Source organism: Stylophora pistillata, chromosome 13 (genome assembly GCF_964205215.1).
Source record: "Stylophora pistillata chromosome 13, jaStyPist1.2, whole genome shotgun sequence".
Taxonomy (NCBI): domain Eukaryota; kingdom Metazoa; phylum Cnidaria; class Anthozoa; order Scleractinia; family Pocilloporidae; genus Stylophora; species Stylophora pistillata.
The window spans coordinates 18,191,329-18,211,330 of NC_142531.1; the positions used below are offsets into that span (position 1 = coordinate 18,191,329).

The 20,002-nt window shown below is 40.3% G+C and overlaps 1 protein-coding gene, 1 long non-coding RNA gene and 1 pseudogene across 2 annotated transcripts; 1 reads left to right on the forward strand and 2 right to left on the reverse strand.

Annotated features, from left to right (window-relative positions):
- Positions 1-914: 914 nt before the first annotated feature.
- LOC111319251 (ATP-binding cassette sub-family C member 4-like) lies at positions 915-18,997 on the reverse strand. Its single transcript, XM_088742658.1, has 7 exons — positions 18,881-18,997; positions 13,114-13,654; positions 11,786-12,168; positions 4,962-6,301; positions 3,805-4,375; positions 3,066-3,202; positions 915-2,450 (listed from the first exon to the last, which is right to left on the reverse strand). The coding sequence occupies exons 2-7, from the start codon at positions 13,642-13,644 to the stop codon at positions 1,582-1,584; spliced, it is 3,831 nt and encodes a 1,276-aa protein (XP_088598784.1). The 5' UTR covers positions 13,645-13,654; positions 18,881-18,997; the 3' UTR covers positions 915-1,581.
- Positions 6,819-8,603, reverse strand: LOC148717959 (uncharacterized). Its single transcript, XR_015994498.1, has 2 exons — positions 7,695-8,603; positions 6,819-7,568 (listed from the first exon to the last, which is right to left on the reverse strand). It is a non-coding gene; the product is annotated as an uncharacterized LOC148717959 (long non-coding RNA).
- LOC148717960 (uncharacterized) lies at positions 10,274-11,087 on the forward strand (annotated as a pseudogene).
- Positions 18,998-20,002: the final 1,005 nt, after the last annotated feature.

Sequence of the window (20,002 nt, forward strand, 5' to 3'; positions counted from 1 at the left end):
TCGCACTTTTTTTACTGTGATCATACGTTTTTCGCCTACTGACTGAGCTCTTCTGGGGAATGCGCGCAACAACAACGGGGGAAACTAGCTCGGTAGAGACACATTGGCAGCGGGAACGGAAACTCGTACCGATGTCCTGGTACACGGAGGTATGATTAGAGAGAACTTGTATGCATGTGAAGGGCAAGACAGCGTTTGGTACCACAGTAACTTCATTCTCAGTTCATGCCGACAACAGACGTGACCTCCAGCTTACTCGACTACGTAATCGCAAAAGCTTTGCAATGTACTGGCTTAAGTACCAACGGGTGCGAGGTCCTACTATGTCCTTAAAACGCAGAAATAGCAAAGATCTCCGAGTGCAACCTATATCAGGATATGTTTACGCGATAGCAAGGGGGCAGGAGGTTTTGCCGCAAGAAACCCTTTGGGAGTCATTTATGTTCACATGTTCTAATTGGGTATTCACACAGTAATAGTAATAAAAGATTAATGTCTTTACGTGGGGCATGGTTACCCATATTGCCCGAGCCAGAGGCTCATGTAGGAAACGCAAGACAACAACCCACCCATTCCACCCCAGGGAAGGACATCCATCACACAGTAATCTCGTGCGTGGGAAATTAACGTCTCCTGCCCCTAACCCTGCAGGAGACGGGACCTCCATTTATTCGTCCCTATCCGAGAAGACTAGAATATCTAAACCATTTCTTGATGTTATAGAAAGGCAGCATATTCTTCTCAATTATTTTAGGACCTTGAGTGTTGGTCCGGCCTGGTCTCGAACCCTCGACCTCCCGCACATCAGTCCAGCGCTCTATCCATTGAGCTAACCGGAATTCATTAGCTCACCTTGGTGAGCTAGCGAATTCAGTTAAAACAATAAGTCTACTTTGCCTTTGCCGCAATGCCCTTAAAAATGCAACTTTTAATCTCGGCTCAGTGCAAAATTCCAATATCTTCTTTATGATATTTTTATTCATACTAACTAAGAAAAGGTAGCTAGAGGAGTGTTGAAATATATAAATATGTTGTGGTTTCGGCGAAATTCAAGTACAGCCGGTCAACATAACATGCGCACAGGGAAGCTTGCTGGGTCAACGAATTCATTAACGATATCAATATCTCATCTCTTCGACTATATGCAGATTACGCAACCCAATATGGGTTTGATGAATCCCATGATGTTCTCGAATTTCTACTGAACAAGGACATTGAAGTCTTGGCTAGATGGTTTTCTAGCAATCCTCTCCAAGTTAATGCGTCAAAAACACAAGCAAAGACTTTAAGTAGATCCCAGTACAAATACGACTTTAATTCAAGTAATAACAGCATCCAGCCTTAAACTACACTTAGAATCTTTAGGGTTACTTTAAATGATAAACTTACTTTCAAACTTTCTGTCAATGAGTGCAAATTACAAATAGCGCGGACACGCTGTCAAAGTTTCGCCTTTCTTGACTTTCTGTGACACATTTTTCCAGCAAATTATTAATTAGCAACACCTTGATTTCTCATGCAATTTGGTCACACTCGAAATCATGTTATTACCTATTCTAATCCTTTAACTGAGACCCCATCTCAATCATAGTTCATTACTGAATCAAATCTGTCAAATCCTTCAACTTTTCCATCTTTCAAGACCAAAATCCTCTGGCAGTCTCTTATCGTGTTCAAACGGTGAGCTATAGTGATGACAGTGGACTCCTTCAGTTTATCCCGCACTACATTCCATATCATCTTCTCTGTGTCTGGGTCTACATGCGCAGTTGGCTCGTCCAAGACGACGATTTTACTTCGCTGTAGCAGCACACGAGCCAAGCAAATTAACTGCCGCTCTCCGACACTGACATTAGCGCCATGTTCCAGTAGTTCGTGATCGAGCTTGGCCTCAAGTCTCTCAACAAAATCTTTCAGTTGCACATCCTCTAAGGCCTGCCATAATTCAGCGTCTTGAAACTTGTCTAAAATGTCGAGATTTTTTCTCAATGTTCCACTAAAAAGAACGGGACTTTGGCCAAGAACTGAGATACCTCGTCGGGCTTGTTGGAGGCCTATCTCTTTAATTGGAACATCGTCGATGATTATCTCTCCATCAGCATCAGGCATGCGCATAAGAGCTGCTACAAAAGATGACTTCCCGGATCCCGTGCGGCCTGCAACTCCAATCTTTTCTCCTCCTTTGATGTTCAGATTGATTTTCTTCAGCACTTGAGGTCCCCCCGGATAGTAAGTCAGAGATACATCTCTGAATACAATACTTCCTCTCCGAGGCCAGTCTTTAGGGGGTTGTCGCTCTTCCTCGTATCCAGGCTCCTGGTCGAGTTTGGTGTAGGTCATAACTCGTTCAACTGACGTCATGTAGTTTTCTACTTCAGAGGCTTTTCTAACTGCGTATTGAGTCATGTTCAGAGTTTGGATGACATAAACGAGAGCAAGACCAGCAGAAGCTGTAAAAAAACAAGAAATTGGAACTTTATTCCACAAATTCTAGACCAGTCTCACACTGGTTCGAACATTCAAGAGAAAATTTTGAAGGTGTTGGTCACTTTGTCTTGTCAAGGCGGTTCGTTAATGGGAAAAATAGAAACCTTTTTTTTGGATTGTTATATAGCAGCTCTTTGTTTTAGTCTTCTCAAGGTTAAGAATATAAATTTCATTTGTGAATCATAGAAGACACGTAAAGTTTGCTGAGCTCTTAAGCCGCCCGAGTGACCCTCACGTTTTTTTCGTGTTTAAAAACTAGCCGTGGTTAGATTTTGAATGCCACATGGGTTTGCATAACTTTCGGGTACTCTACTCTCTCAGCCACTCTCGTGTTTAGATGAGACTATTTTGCCGATTAAAAAGTCCTCTATTGCTTTGCTTTATGAAATATTTTCCCAGAACTATCGCGAATCTAAAATATCTTAACTCTCACCTGTACACACCTAACGACCGATGAGAGTTCGCGTATAGTCTCACTTATTTCGTAATTCAGTAGTGCATGCTGTGCTATTACTCAACAAAACAGATTTGTGATAAATAGGAAGACTCGAAAACGTTAATAAGAATCTGGAGCTTACCGGCATCTTGAGATACCAAGACTGCAGCTAGAGCAACTGCACCGACTAACAGGGAAGCGAGACAATCCAAACGTGTACCGAGCCACCTGCCGCTGGCTATCACCATAATGTATGCTTGATTATGAACATCTTGATAACTGAGGGTACAATTGCTAATCACAGTCAGTTTTAACAATTGAAAGGAAACATTTTCAGTTGACCGTCAAAAAAATTATGCGTTACATCAGTATTGTATCACTTTTCTCTGTGACTGGTCCAAAAGCTCGAGCGCACCTCTCAACAAATTTAATCCGATGCAAAAGCAAAACCAACCGCCCTATTGGTCTTTCCCGTATTCCTGCACTCAATGCCGTTTCCTTGTTGTTACTTTTAGTTCTCGCTAACTGATTGCTCTTTTCTTTTCGTTCTAATCGGCTTGTTGCGATTACTTGAGCTTTGTTGTAAATCAGTCTAAAAAAGCTCTAAGAAGTATTTTTTGGGTAAAATACGGCCCTTTGGCTGATAATAGAATGGAGCCTTCCGACGAATCCCATTCATTTCTCCCCCCCCCCCCCCCCAAACTACTCTCCAAGAAACTCCCGAAAGGTTCAAGGTTAACTTGCTGATCAGTGTCTTGGCACACGTCAGAAAGAAAACAATTGGGTGATTTAAGTTGGAAATAGTGTCAATAACAACTCATTCATGCTTTGTGGATTAATCAGCTCTTGCAGCAAATCCTGACTGAATGTCTCCAACGTACCTGTATAGTGCGTCCACAAAATCTGTCTGTCTTCCTCTTGTACGAATCGTGTCCAGTCCAACCAGAGTCTCCGAAAAGTGAGCGAACACTGGACTGCGAGATATCGACTCTAACCTCTTCAGTTCTCTGGCCGTTTTCAAGTAATAATTGGAAAGAAAAACGACCAGGACAGAAACTGGAACAATAACAAAAACGAGCCAAAAATTTGTGGCAACTGTTACCAGAATTTGGAAACAGATCAGCAAGAGCACCTGTATTGCCCACAGGAATGTTTCGGGTAACAACTCATCCACGCAGCCAATATCGTTCGAGAAGCGATTTAGGATTCTTCCCACAGGATTTGAATCAAAGAACAGGACAGGTGCTTGTAAAATGGCCACAACCATTTTATCGTGGAGACGCTCGGCGCACTTTAGAGAAAGTAGGAGGAATCCATAAGCCCGAATAATAGTAAATATAAAACACGCGCCAACCAGATAGGCGAAGACAGAAAGAAAAGTCTTGTTCTTCTGATCCTCTGGGATTAGCCTTGCAAGAAAGGAGAGCCATAAGTCCGGGGCAACTAAGACGGCTGAAAAAGACATCATCAAGATGCGTTAATTGGAATGTAATTCTATGTGATCATTTATTTGAACATCGGAAGATTTATTTAGTCTGGACATTAGTTACCTGGATTAAATACTACTAATCGTTTGCAGGTTAAGGATGTTTCTATAGTCACTGCAGTATGTTAGGATAGATAAATAGGTTAACCGTGGTATACATTAAAAGAAAACTCCCCTTGGAAGCTTAATGCTGATAAGGTAGCCCGCAAAATAGCCGGCTTTTTCTCATGTTTTTCATCGCAAGCCTGCGCGAGGCAAACGAGAGGGGCTAGACAAGTGCTTCTCCAATCGCGCGTGTCTCACCCCTCGCGTTTTCTTCGTGCGTGTCTAACGCTCGTTCTTGTTCTGCAGAAAAACGCAAAAGACCACCCTTTTTACAGTTGTCAAGCAAGGTTTTAATGCAAGTTCATTTCCATTTTTTATTTTTAACTCATAATCCTGGATAAATCGATAGTTGTAATGAGATGCTTTGCACGTAATAGAAAAAAGATGGCTGTATTCTCTTTAAGGGCCTGACTCAAAGCTAATAACTCAGTATAACAATAAGTTTACCTTGAGTAATGAGAATTAAAACAACCATTCCAGTTATCATCAAAGGATGTATTCCACTTCTGAAGTAGTCCCAGTATAGCTTGGATGTCACAACTCCGATTGTACGATCCTCCTTTGCTATTTCCAAACTCCTCGCTTCATTAGGCAGGGGACTTATTTTCTGGCATTTTTCAGCATCATCGTGTTTCTCAGTATCCTCCCAGGCAAACGTCTCAGATGATTCTGTTTTGTCCTTCAAAGTTGCTTTACAGAGCGGGTCAACAGTTGCACTGATGACACCTTTTTCGTGCAGCTCAATAAAACATCCCTTGTCCAGGACGCACCCTTTATTCAACACAATCACTTCATCGGCATTTTCCAAGTGCTGTTGCTGATGAGAAGTTAGCAGAACAATTTTATCAGCCAGCAGATCTTTGATGCATTTGTTAAAGATGTGTTGGCCAACTTTGAAATCGATAGCACTTAGTGGGTCATCCAACAAATAAAAATCTCCGTCGGCATAAACTGCACGAGCCAAACTTACTCTTGCCTGTTGTCCTCCACTCAGAACCTCGCCGTGTTCTCCAACAACTGTTTGGTCACCATCAGGTAACCGCTGAAAGTCTTCTTTCAGAGCACAGACCTCGATTATTCTTTCGTACTTGGACTCCGCGAAGGGCTGGCCAAATAGAATGTTTTCTTTTATTGTTCCCGAGAACACCCAAGCAGTCTGAGGCAAGTAAATGACACTACCTCGATAAAAAATCGTCCCACTAGTGTCGGAAATTTCACCAGCGATCGCTGAGAGCAGAGTAGACTTACCACTTCCAACCGGCCCGGTGATTGCTGTTAAACTATTTGAAGGTGCAACAAAGTTGATACCCTGAAGAAGAAATTCGGCTTCACGATGGTTTTTTGCGCAGGTTAAATTTGACACACAAAGATCAGTTGGCCCTAATTCTGTTGCTTCACAAGAGAGTGAAATGTTCTCCACCTTTTCGGCTTCTTTTCTCGAGAAGCCGCTACTTTTTCTAGTGGAGATACTCTCGGCCTTTTGTTGTTGTTTCTTACTTTCATCACCCTCCAATAAATTTTCTAAAAGAAGAAATTCTTCGATTCTTTCGAGTGAAACGTACGCGTCATATGTTTTCAGGAAACCATATATCACATTCTTCATGCCACCAAGTTTTAGAAAACCCATGAACGACAGCAGCATAAAAACATTAGCGGGTGTGAGGGCCTGGCCTGTGAGCACCATAGTAATTACTGACACCAATGTTGCTAATGGTGTTGCACTGTACAACAAGGCATCAAGACTTGACTGAATAGCTGTCCTCTTCGAAATGGCGCTGATTTCATTTCTGAAGATAAAAGATCATCGTAAGTTATGTGGGCATTCTCTCGAGCCTACTCCTCCCCAGTCTACTCTCCGACTATGAACTATTAACGAGGTGGGCGCGTGAGAAGTGTACCCTGCCTTTGAAAAATTTCCCATCGTCCTGTTTGTCATAGAAGTGTTAATCTCCTATGACCCCAGCACCATGTATGAAAAATAAGGCAGCACGGAAGACGATTTTGGCTCAATGAAATGTTCTACCAGTTATGATTTAACAATGGTTCGTCGAAGGCGAAGTGCGGAATACATTTCAAAATCCTCAACACGAAATCGACTAATTATTGAGCTTGAGGCAAATGATTGTTTTTAGAATCGCATAGCTTAAAGTAAACACGCGCTCTGATTGGTCAATACGTCAACCGGAAGAGAGGGTATTTAGCGTGGAAACGCACTAACGCATAAAGCGATATCGCTGAAGTGAGTCGCGAGCAATAATTATTGTTACGAATGTAAAAACGTAAATACAACTAGTGCTATGAAAATATGAACAAATATGAACAAATTTATAGAAAACGAATGTCTTCCAAATTTTGAATTGAAATTGAAATTTTTAGAAAATTGGAGGAAACCACTCACGCTCAAAAGTACGAGAAAACGCATACAAAAAAAATCAAAATGCCAGAGACGAGGGAAGAAAGCCAAACGACAGTTCTCGCCGAGGAAAACCAAACAAGCGTTACTAAAGAAAACCAAAACAGGTATCAATGCCGAAAAAGGTCAAGCATCTTTTCCCGAAATCCAAACCATTGTAGCCTATACAGACGACGAACTGGCCTCTTTTAGATACAACATGGTTTCAAAAAACACTAGACGGCAAATTCACTAGTTCGAGTGGTCGCAAAACTGTCATCCAAGCGCTCAGTGATGATTTCGACCCAGTGGAGATATCAGAGCTCACTGGCCACTCCAATCCGGAATCCATATCCAGCTACAGCCATAATCCTCCGGAAAAACAGCGGCGAATGTCGAATAAGTTGGCCGCTTTCAAACCACGCCAAGAACGACAACTACCAACGGCTATTCAAGTCATGCTTTACGGGAGATTGCTCTCAATAGCTCAGCCACGCCAAGCAACACAGCAGCTACTAGTGACCTTGACAGCAATGCCAGTCGCTCTAGTTACCTGATGGCAGGAGCAGTTGGCGGAATGTTTACTGGAGTAACTTTTAATAATTCTCCAGTAAATATTTCTATAAACTTTCAGTCCAGCATTGACACCAACGAGCGACTCCCTGCGATGAAAGAAAAACAGTTAAAATTGTGACTTTTAACTGAACTTCGCCCGAGTTTACCGAGAAATTCCAGTCTTAATCATTGTATTTTGAATACACTTCTTTTTACAACTGTAAAGCACTTACCGCTTTTTGTAGATCTTGCTTTGATACCGGAACGCTTGAAATTTTCATTTCGCTTGAGGATTTGACCATTCAGTTGTTGATTGTCGGCGCCACATTCTGCCAAGTTGAGTGGTAGCAGGCAAATCTCTGTCTTAAATAACTCCGTATTGTGTACCTTTAGTTTTTTTTGCTGAAGATTGTAAAATGTGAGGCACCGCTTTCTCCACGAGTTTGAAATAAAAATGGTTTTCATTTTAAAAATATCTTGTTCCCTCTATTCGCTGATATTGACACCTGACTTTGAAAGGGTTTCCATTGTTTGCGCACTGGCGTGGCGCACAAAAATTCAAAACACCTGGTTTCGCCCAGTGATTTGGTGGCTTTAGCTATGTGATGCAAGAAAAATTCACGAGGTACAATTAAAATTGTCGACGGTTCAAACGTGAGCGACTTACCTTGCTTTCCATTCCCTTAACAATGACAGTTCTGACAGTTGACTTTAAAATGGCTTTCTTAAGGGCGCGCGTACGGAATAAAAACAAACAATAACATTGCCGTTTTAATTTCTTGTTTTCTTATTTTTATTCTGTTATGCGATTCAAGAAAAATTCACCACCTGACTCGTGAATTCCACGTTAAATTTCACTTGAAAAATCGATATCGCACTCATCGCTTCGCGATTCGTGCGATATCAGTTTTTCGCGTGAAATTTAACGTGGAATTCACTCGTCAGGCAGTGAATTTTTCTATAGTATAAATGCTCAGGAGCTTCCGAATTCTGTTGCAAATTCACGCCATTCTGTAAATAAAGAAAACTTTTGACGATACAAATCAACGGTAAAACACGACGTTTCGACCGTGCTTCGGTCATTGTCAAGTGAATGGAATGAAATACAGTAAATATATGTATATATACACCTGAGAAATAAAAAAAGATTTTTGCAGGTGTGAACAAACGATAAAACTACAAAGAAAGTGCTAGTAAAAAGCTAATTAAAAACCTTAGCACGAATTGAATCAGACTGTACATTGAGAGCAGGTCTTAGCTTATGAATAAAAAACATCTCATAGACGAGACAGTCAAATTTGTTCATGCACTTCATTAAGGTGATAAAGTTCTTTGTAAGATCCTTTGGAGTCAAAGAATGTTTGTCGCGAGAATGTTTGCCAATTGACGAAGAGAAATTTTTATGTTCTTCAATACGTTGGTGTAGATAACAGCGTGCGAAACCAACATAACCTGCATCGCACAGGTCACATTGAAATTTGTAAACAAGGCACTGTTGGATACAATGAAATATATGAAGTTCATATATTTTGAAGTGCGGTATTAGATACATATGGTGCACGATCCTCGCAGTAGATAGCGCTATTTAAGCAATAGCGAAAATCAGACCTGAAAAAAATCAGGCCTGTACGGGATTCGAACCACTGACCTCTGCGATACTAGTGCAGCGCTCTACCAATTGAGCTAACAAGCCAACTGGGAGTAGGCCGTTAAGTTGATTCGTAATAAACCCGTGAAAGTGATAAATCAGATACAATGAAATATATGAAGTTCATATATTATGAACTGTGGTATTAGATACATATGGTGCACGATCCTCGCAGTAGATAGCGCTATTTAAGCAATAGCGAAAATCAGACCTGAAAAAAATCAGGCCTGTACGGGATTCGAACCACTGACCTCTGCGATACTAGTGCAGCGCTCTACCAATTGAGCTAACAAGCCAACTGGGAGCAGGCCGTTAAGTTGATTCGTAATAAGCCCGTGAAAGTGATAAATCAGATACAATGAAATATATGAAGTTCATATATTTTGACTTGCGGTATTAGATACATATGGTGCACGATCCTCGCAGTAGATAGCTTGTTAGCTCGATTGGTAGAGCGCTGCACTAGTATCGCAGAGGTAAGTGGTTCGAATCCCGTACAGGCCTGATTTTTTTCAGGTCTGATTTTCGCTATTGCTTAAATAGCGCTATCTACTGCGAGGATCGTGCACCATATGTATCTAATACCGCAGTTCAAAATATATGAACTTCATATATTTCATTGTATCTGATTTATCACTTTCACGGGCTTATTACGAATCAACTTAACGGCCTGCTCCCAGTTGGCTTGTTAGCTCAATTGGTGGAGCGCTGCACTAGTATCGCAGAGGTCAGTGGTTCGAATCCCGTACAGGCCTGATTTTTTTCAGGTCTGATTTTCGCTATTGCTTAAATAGCGCTATCTACTGCGAGGATCGTGCACCATATGTATCTAATACCACAGTTCATAATATATGAACTTCATATATTTCATTGTATCTGATTTATCACTTTCACGGGTTTATTACGAATCAACTTAACGGCCTACTCCCAGTTGGCTTGTTAGCTCAATTGGTAGAGCGCTGCACTAGTATCGCAGAGGTCAGTGGTTCGAATCCCGTACAGGCCTGATTTTTTTCAGGTCTGATTTTCGCTATTGCTTAAATAGCGCTATCTACTGCGAGGATCGTGCACCATATGTAAGGCACTGTTGGTTCACAATCGGCGGCTTAGCTTCTCGCAATTTGAGGTCTCGACCAATCTTCTGGCTAACAAATCGATTGACTAATTGATCGTGCATTTCGACTTTCATCTAATTGGCGTTATTTCTCTGAAGAATGCGATCGACTTAAATCAGTATTTTCTCGTTTGAAATATCCTGATAATCTAGTCAATTCTACCATTTCACGGTTTGTTGCCGCCAAAGTATCTGATCAACCAGTTTCCTTACCTGCTGTCAGCGAGCGATCGGACCCCATTCGCGTTGTCCTACCGTATAAAGATCAGGCATCCGCTGATATTGTTCGTGCCTAACTTAAAGATCTAAGTCATAGGATCCAGACGACCTTACAACCTGTATTTGTTAGCCAGAAGATTGGTCGAGACCTCAAATTGCGAGAAGCTTAGCCGCCGATTGTGAACCAACAGTGCCTTGTTTACAAATTTCAATGTGACCTGTGCGATGCAGGTTATGTTGGTTTCACACGCCGTTATCTACACCAACGTATTGAAGAACATAAAAATTCCTCTTCGTCAATTGGCAAACATTTTCGCGACAAACATTCTTTGACTCCAAAGGATCTTACAAAGAACTTTATCACCTTAATGAAGTGCACGAACAAATTTGACTGTCTCGTCTATGAGATGTTTTTTATTCATAAGCTAAGACCTGCTCTCAATGTACAGTCTGATTCAATTCGTGCTAAGGTTTTTAATTAGCTTTTTACTAGCACTTTCTTTGTAGTTTTATCGTTTGTTTACACCTGCAAAATTTTTTTATATTTCTTAGGTGTATATATACATATATTGGCTGTATTTCATTCCATTCACTTGACAATGACCGAAGCACGGTCGAAACGTCGTGTTTTACCGTTGATTTTTATCGTCTTAACAAAGATTTAGTAATACATAGACAGGTAAAAACGAACGATATAATATCCCGACGTTTGAACGTGCAAACGGATTCTATCCGTGCTAAAGTATTTGTGTAGCTACCTCCCCTATGCAAATTAGTTGTAACTCTTGAACTCGCATTTGTTAATTTTATTTTCATTCGTACCCTTGATAATGGCGTCATGAAGTCGCCGAAACGTCGGGATATTATATCGTTCGTTTTAACCTGTCTATATATTTTTATCGTCAAAAGTTTTAAGAAACTCTTGCTTAAAAGAAAACTTTGCGTGATTTTTGATACAATTGTTTTGATTACTTATATCAAGTTAAGGAGCCATTTTCCACTAGAATCAAACAGCAAAAAATTATTTCCTCGGTAACTCTGAAAAAACACGAATCAGTCATTTTGAAATTCAGCCCATATTTATAAGCCCAGAGGAGCATGAATTTCAGCGAACCAATGTTCAAAAGGTCAAATACCCGGAGGGTTGCCCGGGTTGGAGCTTCCAGTTGATCGGCGTTTAAATCAGCCAATCATAGCGCGCGTTCTAACTGAGAGATAATATAATTAATTATAATTAATTATAACATAATTAAGTTTAGATTAGTTCATGCACAAATTTATTCAAGCTTACACCACGTAGTTGTTGGAGGCAACCCATGACTGAACATAATCATTTGCCTTACCTTCGTATATCTTTTGTTTTTCGCCGATATTCGTCCTCCCACGCATGCATTTTGACCGCGCGGATTGCGGAAACTACTTGATTCATTAGGGAGATTCGCTGATCAGACACTGAAGCTGTGCGCAAGCGCAGCTTGGCACTAGCATAGGACAAGACGGCAAAGCATGGAATGAGAATACACAGGAAGAACACACCCGTAGTAGCCTGCCAATCAATAAAATTGTAGATGAGGAATATTGTTCCTGCATACGAAAAGACTGCGAAAGGTGTCAAGAAAAAATACTTGACTGTCTCTTCTTCCATTCTCTTAACATCATTAGATATCAGGTCAAATAAGCGTCCTGCAGTGAATTCCAGTAACACCTGCTTGCTGAGAAGAAGCGTCTGAAAGAGAGTGAAGCTTTGACATTAAAGAGTATGTTTCAAAACCTAGAACATTTTAATATCCTTTACAAAAGATAACCATAACCGCGTTTCGAGACGAGAATAATCGAGCTTTTACCGAACTTTTTAAAGTATCTTCAATTTAGTCCTAAATGCGACAACTCAGTCGAAAATTTGAATCTCGCTTAGCAGGGCGGCCGTTTACCGGTGAGTTATGAAAGTAACATTCTACTTTTTTCATCTCATGGGCGGGATCTAATTGAACAAGAAAGAGCTACACAGAAAGGCATTCGTGATTCAAATAATTATTTCCGTGATAGCCATAGAGGAAAGTTTTTGGGTCATGCTCAGATCATAGAGAGTTATCGGTACATTTTTGAAGACAATTTTCGAAGGATAAGGTTATTCTTTGAGGGCTCAAAAGCCGTAAGAGTTTACAATTTTGAATATTTCTTTTCTTGATTTAATAAAAAGTTTACAAGGCTCGACACTAATGGTGGCTAACAGGCACACACTAGTACGTAGAGATTCAGTTTTGGCTGGTGGTTTTCCATTTCCACTAGCCAGTTTGGCTAGTAAACAGAGTGAAATTGTCGTAACATCTAAGATGCCACTAGCCACTTGGCTAATAAGTTGAAAAGTTAGTGTCGAGCCCTGGTCTATATTTTTTAGAGCATACTTTTCCATTAATTTTAGACTAAGTTACTGTTTGTTAATTGTTCGTTTGTTGGTGGGTAGGATCACTTGAGTTCTACAGTTGTCTCGTAGAAGCAGCAACCAGTAATCATATGCATGTTCGATGATCCTCTCCTTCTGGATCTCACTATAGCATAAGCTGATTGCAACTGGTTGAGGTTTCAGGAAAAAATTAGTTCTAGATCGTTTGGATAAAGGCTTATTGATCGTGCGACAAAGGAGTAGAATACTCTCTAAGATCGTGCTTACCTTGTGGTACACCAGTCCCCTCAGGGCGCTGCCTATTTTGATCCCCAACACTTCACCTCTGTAGTCTTGGTGGTGCATACCAAGACCACCGATCAAACCATTGAGACACATAACTAATGTGCAGGCGTAGAACAGGTAGGTGTTCTCTGCCTCAGCTGACATAAGCATAGAAACGAAATACCCGAGAAACAGTGGAAACAGAAGGCGAGAAGTTGTATACAATATATTCCCCGTCAAAATGATGATAACATCTTTGACAGAAAGCATATCAAACAAGCTTCTCCAAAGTCTAGGCCTTTTCCCATGTATCTTGCAATGATGTTTCTTGCTTTCCCAGCTTGTTCGCAGCTTGTCGGTGACAAAACGGCTAGAGTTTTCGTATGACAAGGGTAAAAAGTCACTTTGATCCAACGGTCTTTGACTGCCCTCCTTAAGGACTCGGTTCATCGAACGAAAAAAAAGAGAAGAAGCAAAACTGACTTCCTTGTCGTCATCACCGTAGATTTTCCTGTAACCGCCTTTTGATGTCATCGCTTGAGACCTAAAAATAATTAGGAAATTTTCTCATTCATTATTAGCCTGTTTAACGCAAACGTCTGCGCATGTATTTTCAAGATTTCAGAACCAAGTTATCATCTTAGAGTTATAAACACACATAGACACTATTCAGTTCCAGGTATTTTGTAAAACCGTTTGAATTTTCAGATATAGCCTAAAACAAAATGGTAAATAATCGGGATACCGGTTATCAAATAAGTTTTATGCTCAGAAAGCACCGAGTTTTCTTCACCCAACGTTTTTCCATTTTTACAGATTTCTACGAGTTTTAAAAATTTCTCGGCATATTTTGCGTGACAGCGGTTGGTACCATTGTCTTTGTTAAAAATGTTCTACGGGAAATTTGCGCGCGGCCGGCTAAAATTGATCTCCTTGTGCATGCTGGTTAGTTAGCTTGTTGAGTTCCAGGGTCTCTCTCCCGGTGGAAACCAAATAACAGGTGAACAATATCTTGCAGTTGTATAAGGACTATCAGGAGCCGGTAAGGCGTGAAACGACCGAGGGTCCTTGTATTGAATTTATCGGGTATCGGATCCCGCAGCACGAGCAAAATGGCTGCACAGTCTTATTCACAAGGCATCAATCAGCAAAAGTGTGTCAGGCTTTTCCGATATTCTGATTGGTTGTCTAGATATCCGCATCTTAAGTTAGAGTAGCGTTAAATATGCGAAACGTATTGCGTAAATGGACACAACGTAAAAAACATTTCAAATATCAAAATTTCCTGACACTCTTTTGTTCCTCATTATCCCAGGAATGTTTTGGTGAAATTTCACGAAAACCGGTCAAATCTACAAACCCTATATATTTGATCAAAGTGGATGAAGGCACTTCAGGAACCGCGCAGGGGGTGGGGCTCAGGGGGCTTTAGCCCCCCCCCCCACCCCCCACTTTTTTCACTGATTAAATCACTATATTTTTTTGTACTTAGAAGTTAGTTGGTCAAACGTGAAGGCCAGTTTGTTACTTGTTGTTTTATAAGAATTAAAAATTAACTTCACTTTTGGCAGTTTTAGATCCATTTCTAGCCATTTCAGAAGACTTAAATTTCAAATTTTTCCGGGGGAGCATTGAAATAGCCATAACAAGCATTGAGCATTCTCAAGTTTATATATATATATATATATTAGTATTTAGAATCTAAAATAGACTTAAGTTATGCTTTTTATCACAAATGTATTAGGTTTAGTTAGGTATTTTTTAGGCATAGCAGGTCCACATCAGCTTTTATGCTGCCTTTTATTCATGCAAAGACAAGCAAAACCAACGATAAAAACTGACGTTTCGGTGTCATCATGACGCAATTGTCAAGGAGAAGTAAAAATTACAAAGTTTGCGGCAAGGTGTAACACTAAATTAGCCTAAATATGTTAGGAGCTAATTATACGAATACTTTTTCGCGAATTGAATCGCTTTGCACGTTCAGAGTAGGTTTTAGGTCTCTGACTAAAAGCATTTCGTTCACCAAACAATCGAACTTGTTACTACACTTTTTCAGAATGCTAAAGCGTGTCAGTAGTTCTTTCGGGACTTCGCTGTGCCGTTCGTGGTAGTGTTTATATATTCATGACCTGCTTTAACAAATAAACCATGTATGTATGTATGTATGTATGTATGTATGTATGTATGTATGACATAGTTTAATGCTTCTTTGCAGCATTATATATAGGGTTCTAGATTTTCCATTCACCTTTCGCTTTTCTGTATAGTTTTAGATATTTTTATACTTATCAGATTATTAGATTTTGAATGTATTCAGATTTGACTCTGTTATTTATCGTTTTCCAGACATTTTGATATTAGAAAAGAGTAAATGTGAATGATCGCTCGTTGTGTCCCTCTCAATAAGCGATCATTCACTAATTTATTGTGTGCTAAAAGCTGGTGTCCCAAAGGCCACACCGAGGACAATGGAATATTGGTCATTCAAAGGATTTGACGAAAAATGCCTTCCGTGGCACCAGTGGCGATGAGAGCAATGTCAACGACGCAGTTTTGACTTGGAACAAATTATTTACCGAAGTTGCGGATTCTCATCACCGCTTAAAAAGCGCCGAGTAAAGGGCACGACAGCTCCAAGGATGACTGATAAAATCGCTGAAGCGATGCGCGATCGCAAACTCTGCATACCACTAGGGAATGTATAGAAAGCTGTGAAATTTTGTGAATCGCAAAATTAAGTCCTCGAAGTCAAATTACTATTGCAACCTAATTGAAGAAAGTAAAGGCGATTCCAGCATGGTTTGGAAAGCAGTGAATGAAGCTTCCTCACGCAACGTTAGCTCATCCATCCCGCAGTGTATAATAGCCCTTATCGCATTTATGCCCACTGTATGAGAGCTCAGCGGACTTTGAAGTTTCGAAACGAGGCTATCGGGCCACACAGGTAAAACTTTCAAGTAAAATCGAAGCAAACGGCTACGTTTGGAGGCATTTTTATTCATTTTCTTAAGGATACAGCGTGTTCTCGTCATGGTTAGACATTGTATTGCATACGGGTGCAACAGTCTATTCAGTGAATCGGCAATTGACGAGATCCACAAGATTAGAATTGAAACCGCGGTCTTGCCAAACACGTTCAACTATCAAACTAGAGGCGAACAAAACGCACATAAAAAACCTCTCAAATAAAGAACTTACAAACGACCAGATTAATTTACTGGCGAAAGGGCTTAAACTCATTCCAACACCCGCTACAAAACAAGACACTGTGGCACGATTTTTCTCGGTGATTATTATCAAACAAATGACATCGTTAGGTGGAGGGATACTGAAAGTATTATGCTAGAAGGAAAAATGATGCATCGATCAATCCAAATCTTCAACATTGCCTTCCTTCAGGAATTCTAACTTTTGAAGATTGGTTCCATACCCCCACGGCCAAAATCATGTGCAACTGAATGCCAAGCCCAGGTGCTAGATCTTAGTGGTTCTCAATGGGGTTAACTGTTAGCCGTAAAACGGCAAAAATAAGCCGTTAGGCGTAAAAATTGACAAATTTTAACCGTGAGTCCTAAAAATAATGTAACCGTAAAAAAACTCGCATCAGTCGTATAAAATGGCCAAAAAATGTAACCGTTAGCAGTGAAAGCCATCTTTCCATTGAGACCCTCATTTCATTGTCACATCCTTCGTAAAAGGCAGGGCCAGCAATTGATTTGACTATTCAAGTTCCAAAACCTAGACCTTATAGCCCCTATATTTTAAAGCCATTCGCTTTAAACACCTCCATATTAAAAAGTAAACCACCAGTATTCTACCGGAAAGACTTGACGCTTCCGGTTCAAATTTCCTACCCCACCCAGGTATGGTTCGAAGGACGCTAGTCAAAAGCCTGTGGGTTGCGCATGCCCCAGATGTTGAAGATGCGATTAATCGGTGCATAACGTCACTGACGCCAATTCAACATTTCTTGAACGTCAAAATCTAAAAAAGGGAATGTCAATTAGTACGCTAAGCAAAACTTATTCGATCGAGTTAACGACCAACCTATAAAAATAAAACAAACTTGTGATCATGCGTGACTTTCTCTACTATCAATTTTTAGCAGAAAAACGCAAGCACGAGGTAAAAAGTTGTAAGGAAATGTATTTTCAAACAAAAAATCTGAGGGAAAAATAAACTATTAAGGTCGAAACACACGAGGGGACTAGTCCCTGCGACTAGTCCGTGCGACTAGTCCCGGCGACAAGTCTTTTGAAGTGTTTACACGAGGGGACCGGTAGCAGGGACTAGTCCCTTAAGTTATTCACACGAGGGCACTCAATTGCACAAGAACATAGGAAAATTAAGAGGTAAAAGATGTTTCTTAGTCTGGGGCGTTACACGAAAACAATGAAAATTTGGCAACTTTTCATTGTAGCACGATTAAACATCAACGCAAATGAACTACACTTATTCAGTCGGATTATTCGTGCTTTTTACGTGTTCCGTTTTTTATTTATTTATTTATTTTTAACAGACACATAGTCAAATAGGGTAAAAATTCCATCAAAACGGCTCCAAGATATCTGTATATGTTTACAAAGCTAGAAATAGTTTTTTATTCTTCAGTTGTAGAAATCTAGAATTCAGGGAAAATTCATAGAAACTGCAACGTTTACAAATACCGGAAGTCACGCATCATGCTGACCCGTGATTGGCTTATTTACCGTTTAGTCGCAGCGACTGGTCGCACAAACAGTTCATACGAAGGGACAAACATTTGTTTCATGCGACAAGTCCCTGCGACTGGTCGAAGGGACCAAATTTGTCCCTGCGACCACAGAAATGTGTAGTTCACACGAAGGGACTAGTCGCATGAAACTGGTCGCTGGGACTAGTCGCAGGGACTAGTCCCCTCGTTCGCGCCCACCTTAAGTCTTATTATAGTTGTTCGAATACCCAAAGAAAAACCGACGCCCTCCGCTAGCTTAAGGAGTGTGTTATTGTAAATAATTCCGCCATGGGAAATGGATGAGAATTTGAAACGAACGCAGAGATAAAAACCAATCTGCCGTGGTTAGCTATGCAAGGCTAGCTTATTGTATTGATTTCCTGATCGATCACGGTGCTAACTTCTAAAATGTTGCTTGGAATTCCAGATTTAACCACGAGGTGCCTAATTAGATTATGTCGACTAAAATTACGATGTTGCGATTTTCACAAATTTCAGCCTGGTTTTTCCGGGCGGAAATGAAAAGCCCCAAATTAATTTTTATATCCTCGAAAACAACACTGTTTCCACTTATCATGAGCTTAACCTGGACCGATTCTGAGTTATACCGCATGGTGAAAATGATAATTGAAAATGTGCTACAAAATGCGATATTTAGATATTGAAATATTGGTGATTTTTAAAAAGCGTTCCGTGATGTCAAAATTAAACGAAACGGTCCCGTTTTAGACTTAAGCCATACCTCAATCCCTCCTAGACAAATTTGTCAAATTGATACGAGCTCGCGTTCTTTTGCGCTTTTCATGGGCAAAGTTCATTTGCCTCTACTCGGGGCACTGATTTCCGCCATTTTACGGCTACCGTCCCTCGTTTCAGTTTTGGTGAATTTTCTAGGATAAAGAAGGAAGTCTGGGGAAAAAAAACCTTACCACGTTTCTGAGTTCACTATAACGCATCTCTGACTGAAATATGAGGATAGTAATTTTTCGGTCGATGTGTGACCTCTCACGCGCTCTTGAAAAAAAAGTCGCTCTTAAATGATAACAAACTTACTCGTTAATGTTGATAAGACCAAAGCAATGCTTATTGGTGATGATTCCAAGCTTCGCAAGTTAAACAGTCTCTCGGTTTTTGTTCTTGATAATCAATTCGACAGAGTTAGACGGCTTTAAGTATTTAGGGGTTGTATTATCCTCCAGCTTTACGTGCACCGAACATGTGGAGTATTTGATATCTTAAGTGAATCAAAGATTAGGTCTTTTGCGTAGGATCAAGCATTTGTTGCCGTATAACGCACGCCTTCTTTATTACAAAAGCCTTGTCTTTCCCATCCTTGATTATGCTGATATGGTATGGGGTGATAAGGATAACGCTGTCTTAATGAACAATCTGCAGGTGTTGCAAAATAAGGCGGCAAAACTTGTTATAGATGAGCCATTGTACTCTTCTGCAACCGATGCTCTCAATCAGCTCGGCTGGTTAAATTTAAAACAACGCAGGCACTTCCATCGCTGCTTGTATGTTTATAAATGCGTGAATGGAATTACATCTCACAAATTGGAATTATCTAGAAACAGCGATGTACATAGGTACAACACTCGTTGCAAAGATCATCTTAGACTTCCATCGATCAGTAAAACGAAACTGGGGTAAACAAAGAACCTGTTATCATGCCTTTAAAGACGGGAATGCCTTGGACAGTGACTTAAAGAACTCCGGCACTAAATCTCAGCTTAGAAATAATTTTTTTAAATCTTTTAATCTATAGCATACTTTTGTACTTTTTTAATATCTGTAGTTTGTGTACTTACTTTTAACAATTTAATGTTATTTTGGATATATCAACAAAGTTGAAATGGTAAATTGGCCACCGTTACGGTTCTAAAAGCTGACGTTTCGAGCGTTAGCCCTACGTCGGAGCGAATAGAGGACTTCTGGGTTGTGTGTGCTTTTAAAGGCAGAAAATGGAGCTACGTAATTGGTGGGAACATGGCAACGATAAAAACACGAATAAATTAGGGGAATGAAAAGCGTTCGTTGATACCTGTGGGATTTAGACTGCCGGTTTGAAAGATGACCTTTTGTTCAAGAATTTTACGGCTTTCCGTCCTACCTAAGTGTAAGGAAAGACCGCAGATTGCCATATGTTGCTTAGAATGATTAGGTAAATTAAAA

Excerpts from the sequence above, each read along its gene's own strand:
- LOC111319251 (XM_088742658.1), bottom strand. The coding sequence starts at position 13,644 with ATGACATCAAAAGGCGGTTACAGGAAAATCTACGGTGATGACGACAAG. Across the intron at positions 3,203-3,804 it reads TTTGTGGACGCACTATACAG|TTATCAAGATGTTCATAATC; the intron begins GTACGTTGGAGA and ends TTGTACCCTCAG. Across the intron at positions 2,451-3,065 it reads CTTGGTATCTCAAGATGCCG|CTTCTGCTGGTCTTGCTCTC; the intron begins GTAAGCTCCAGA and ends GTTTTTTTACAG.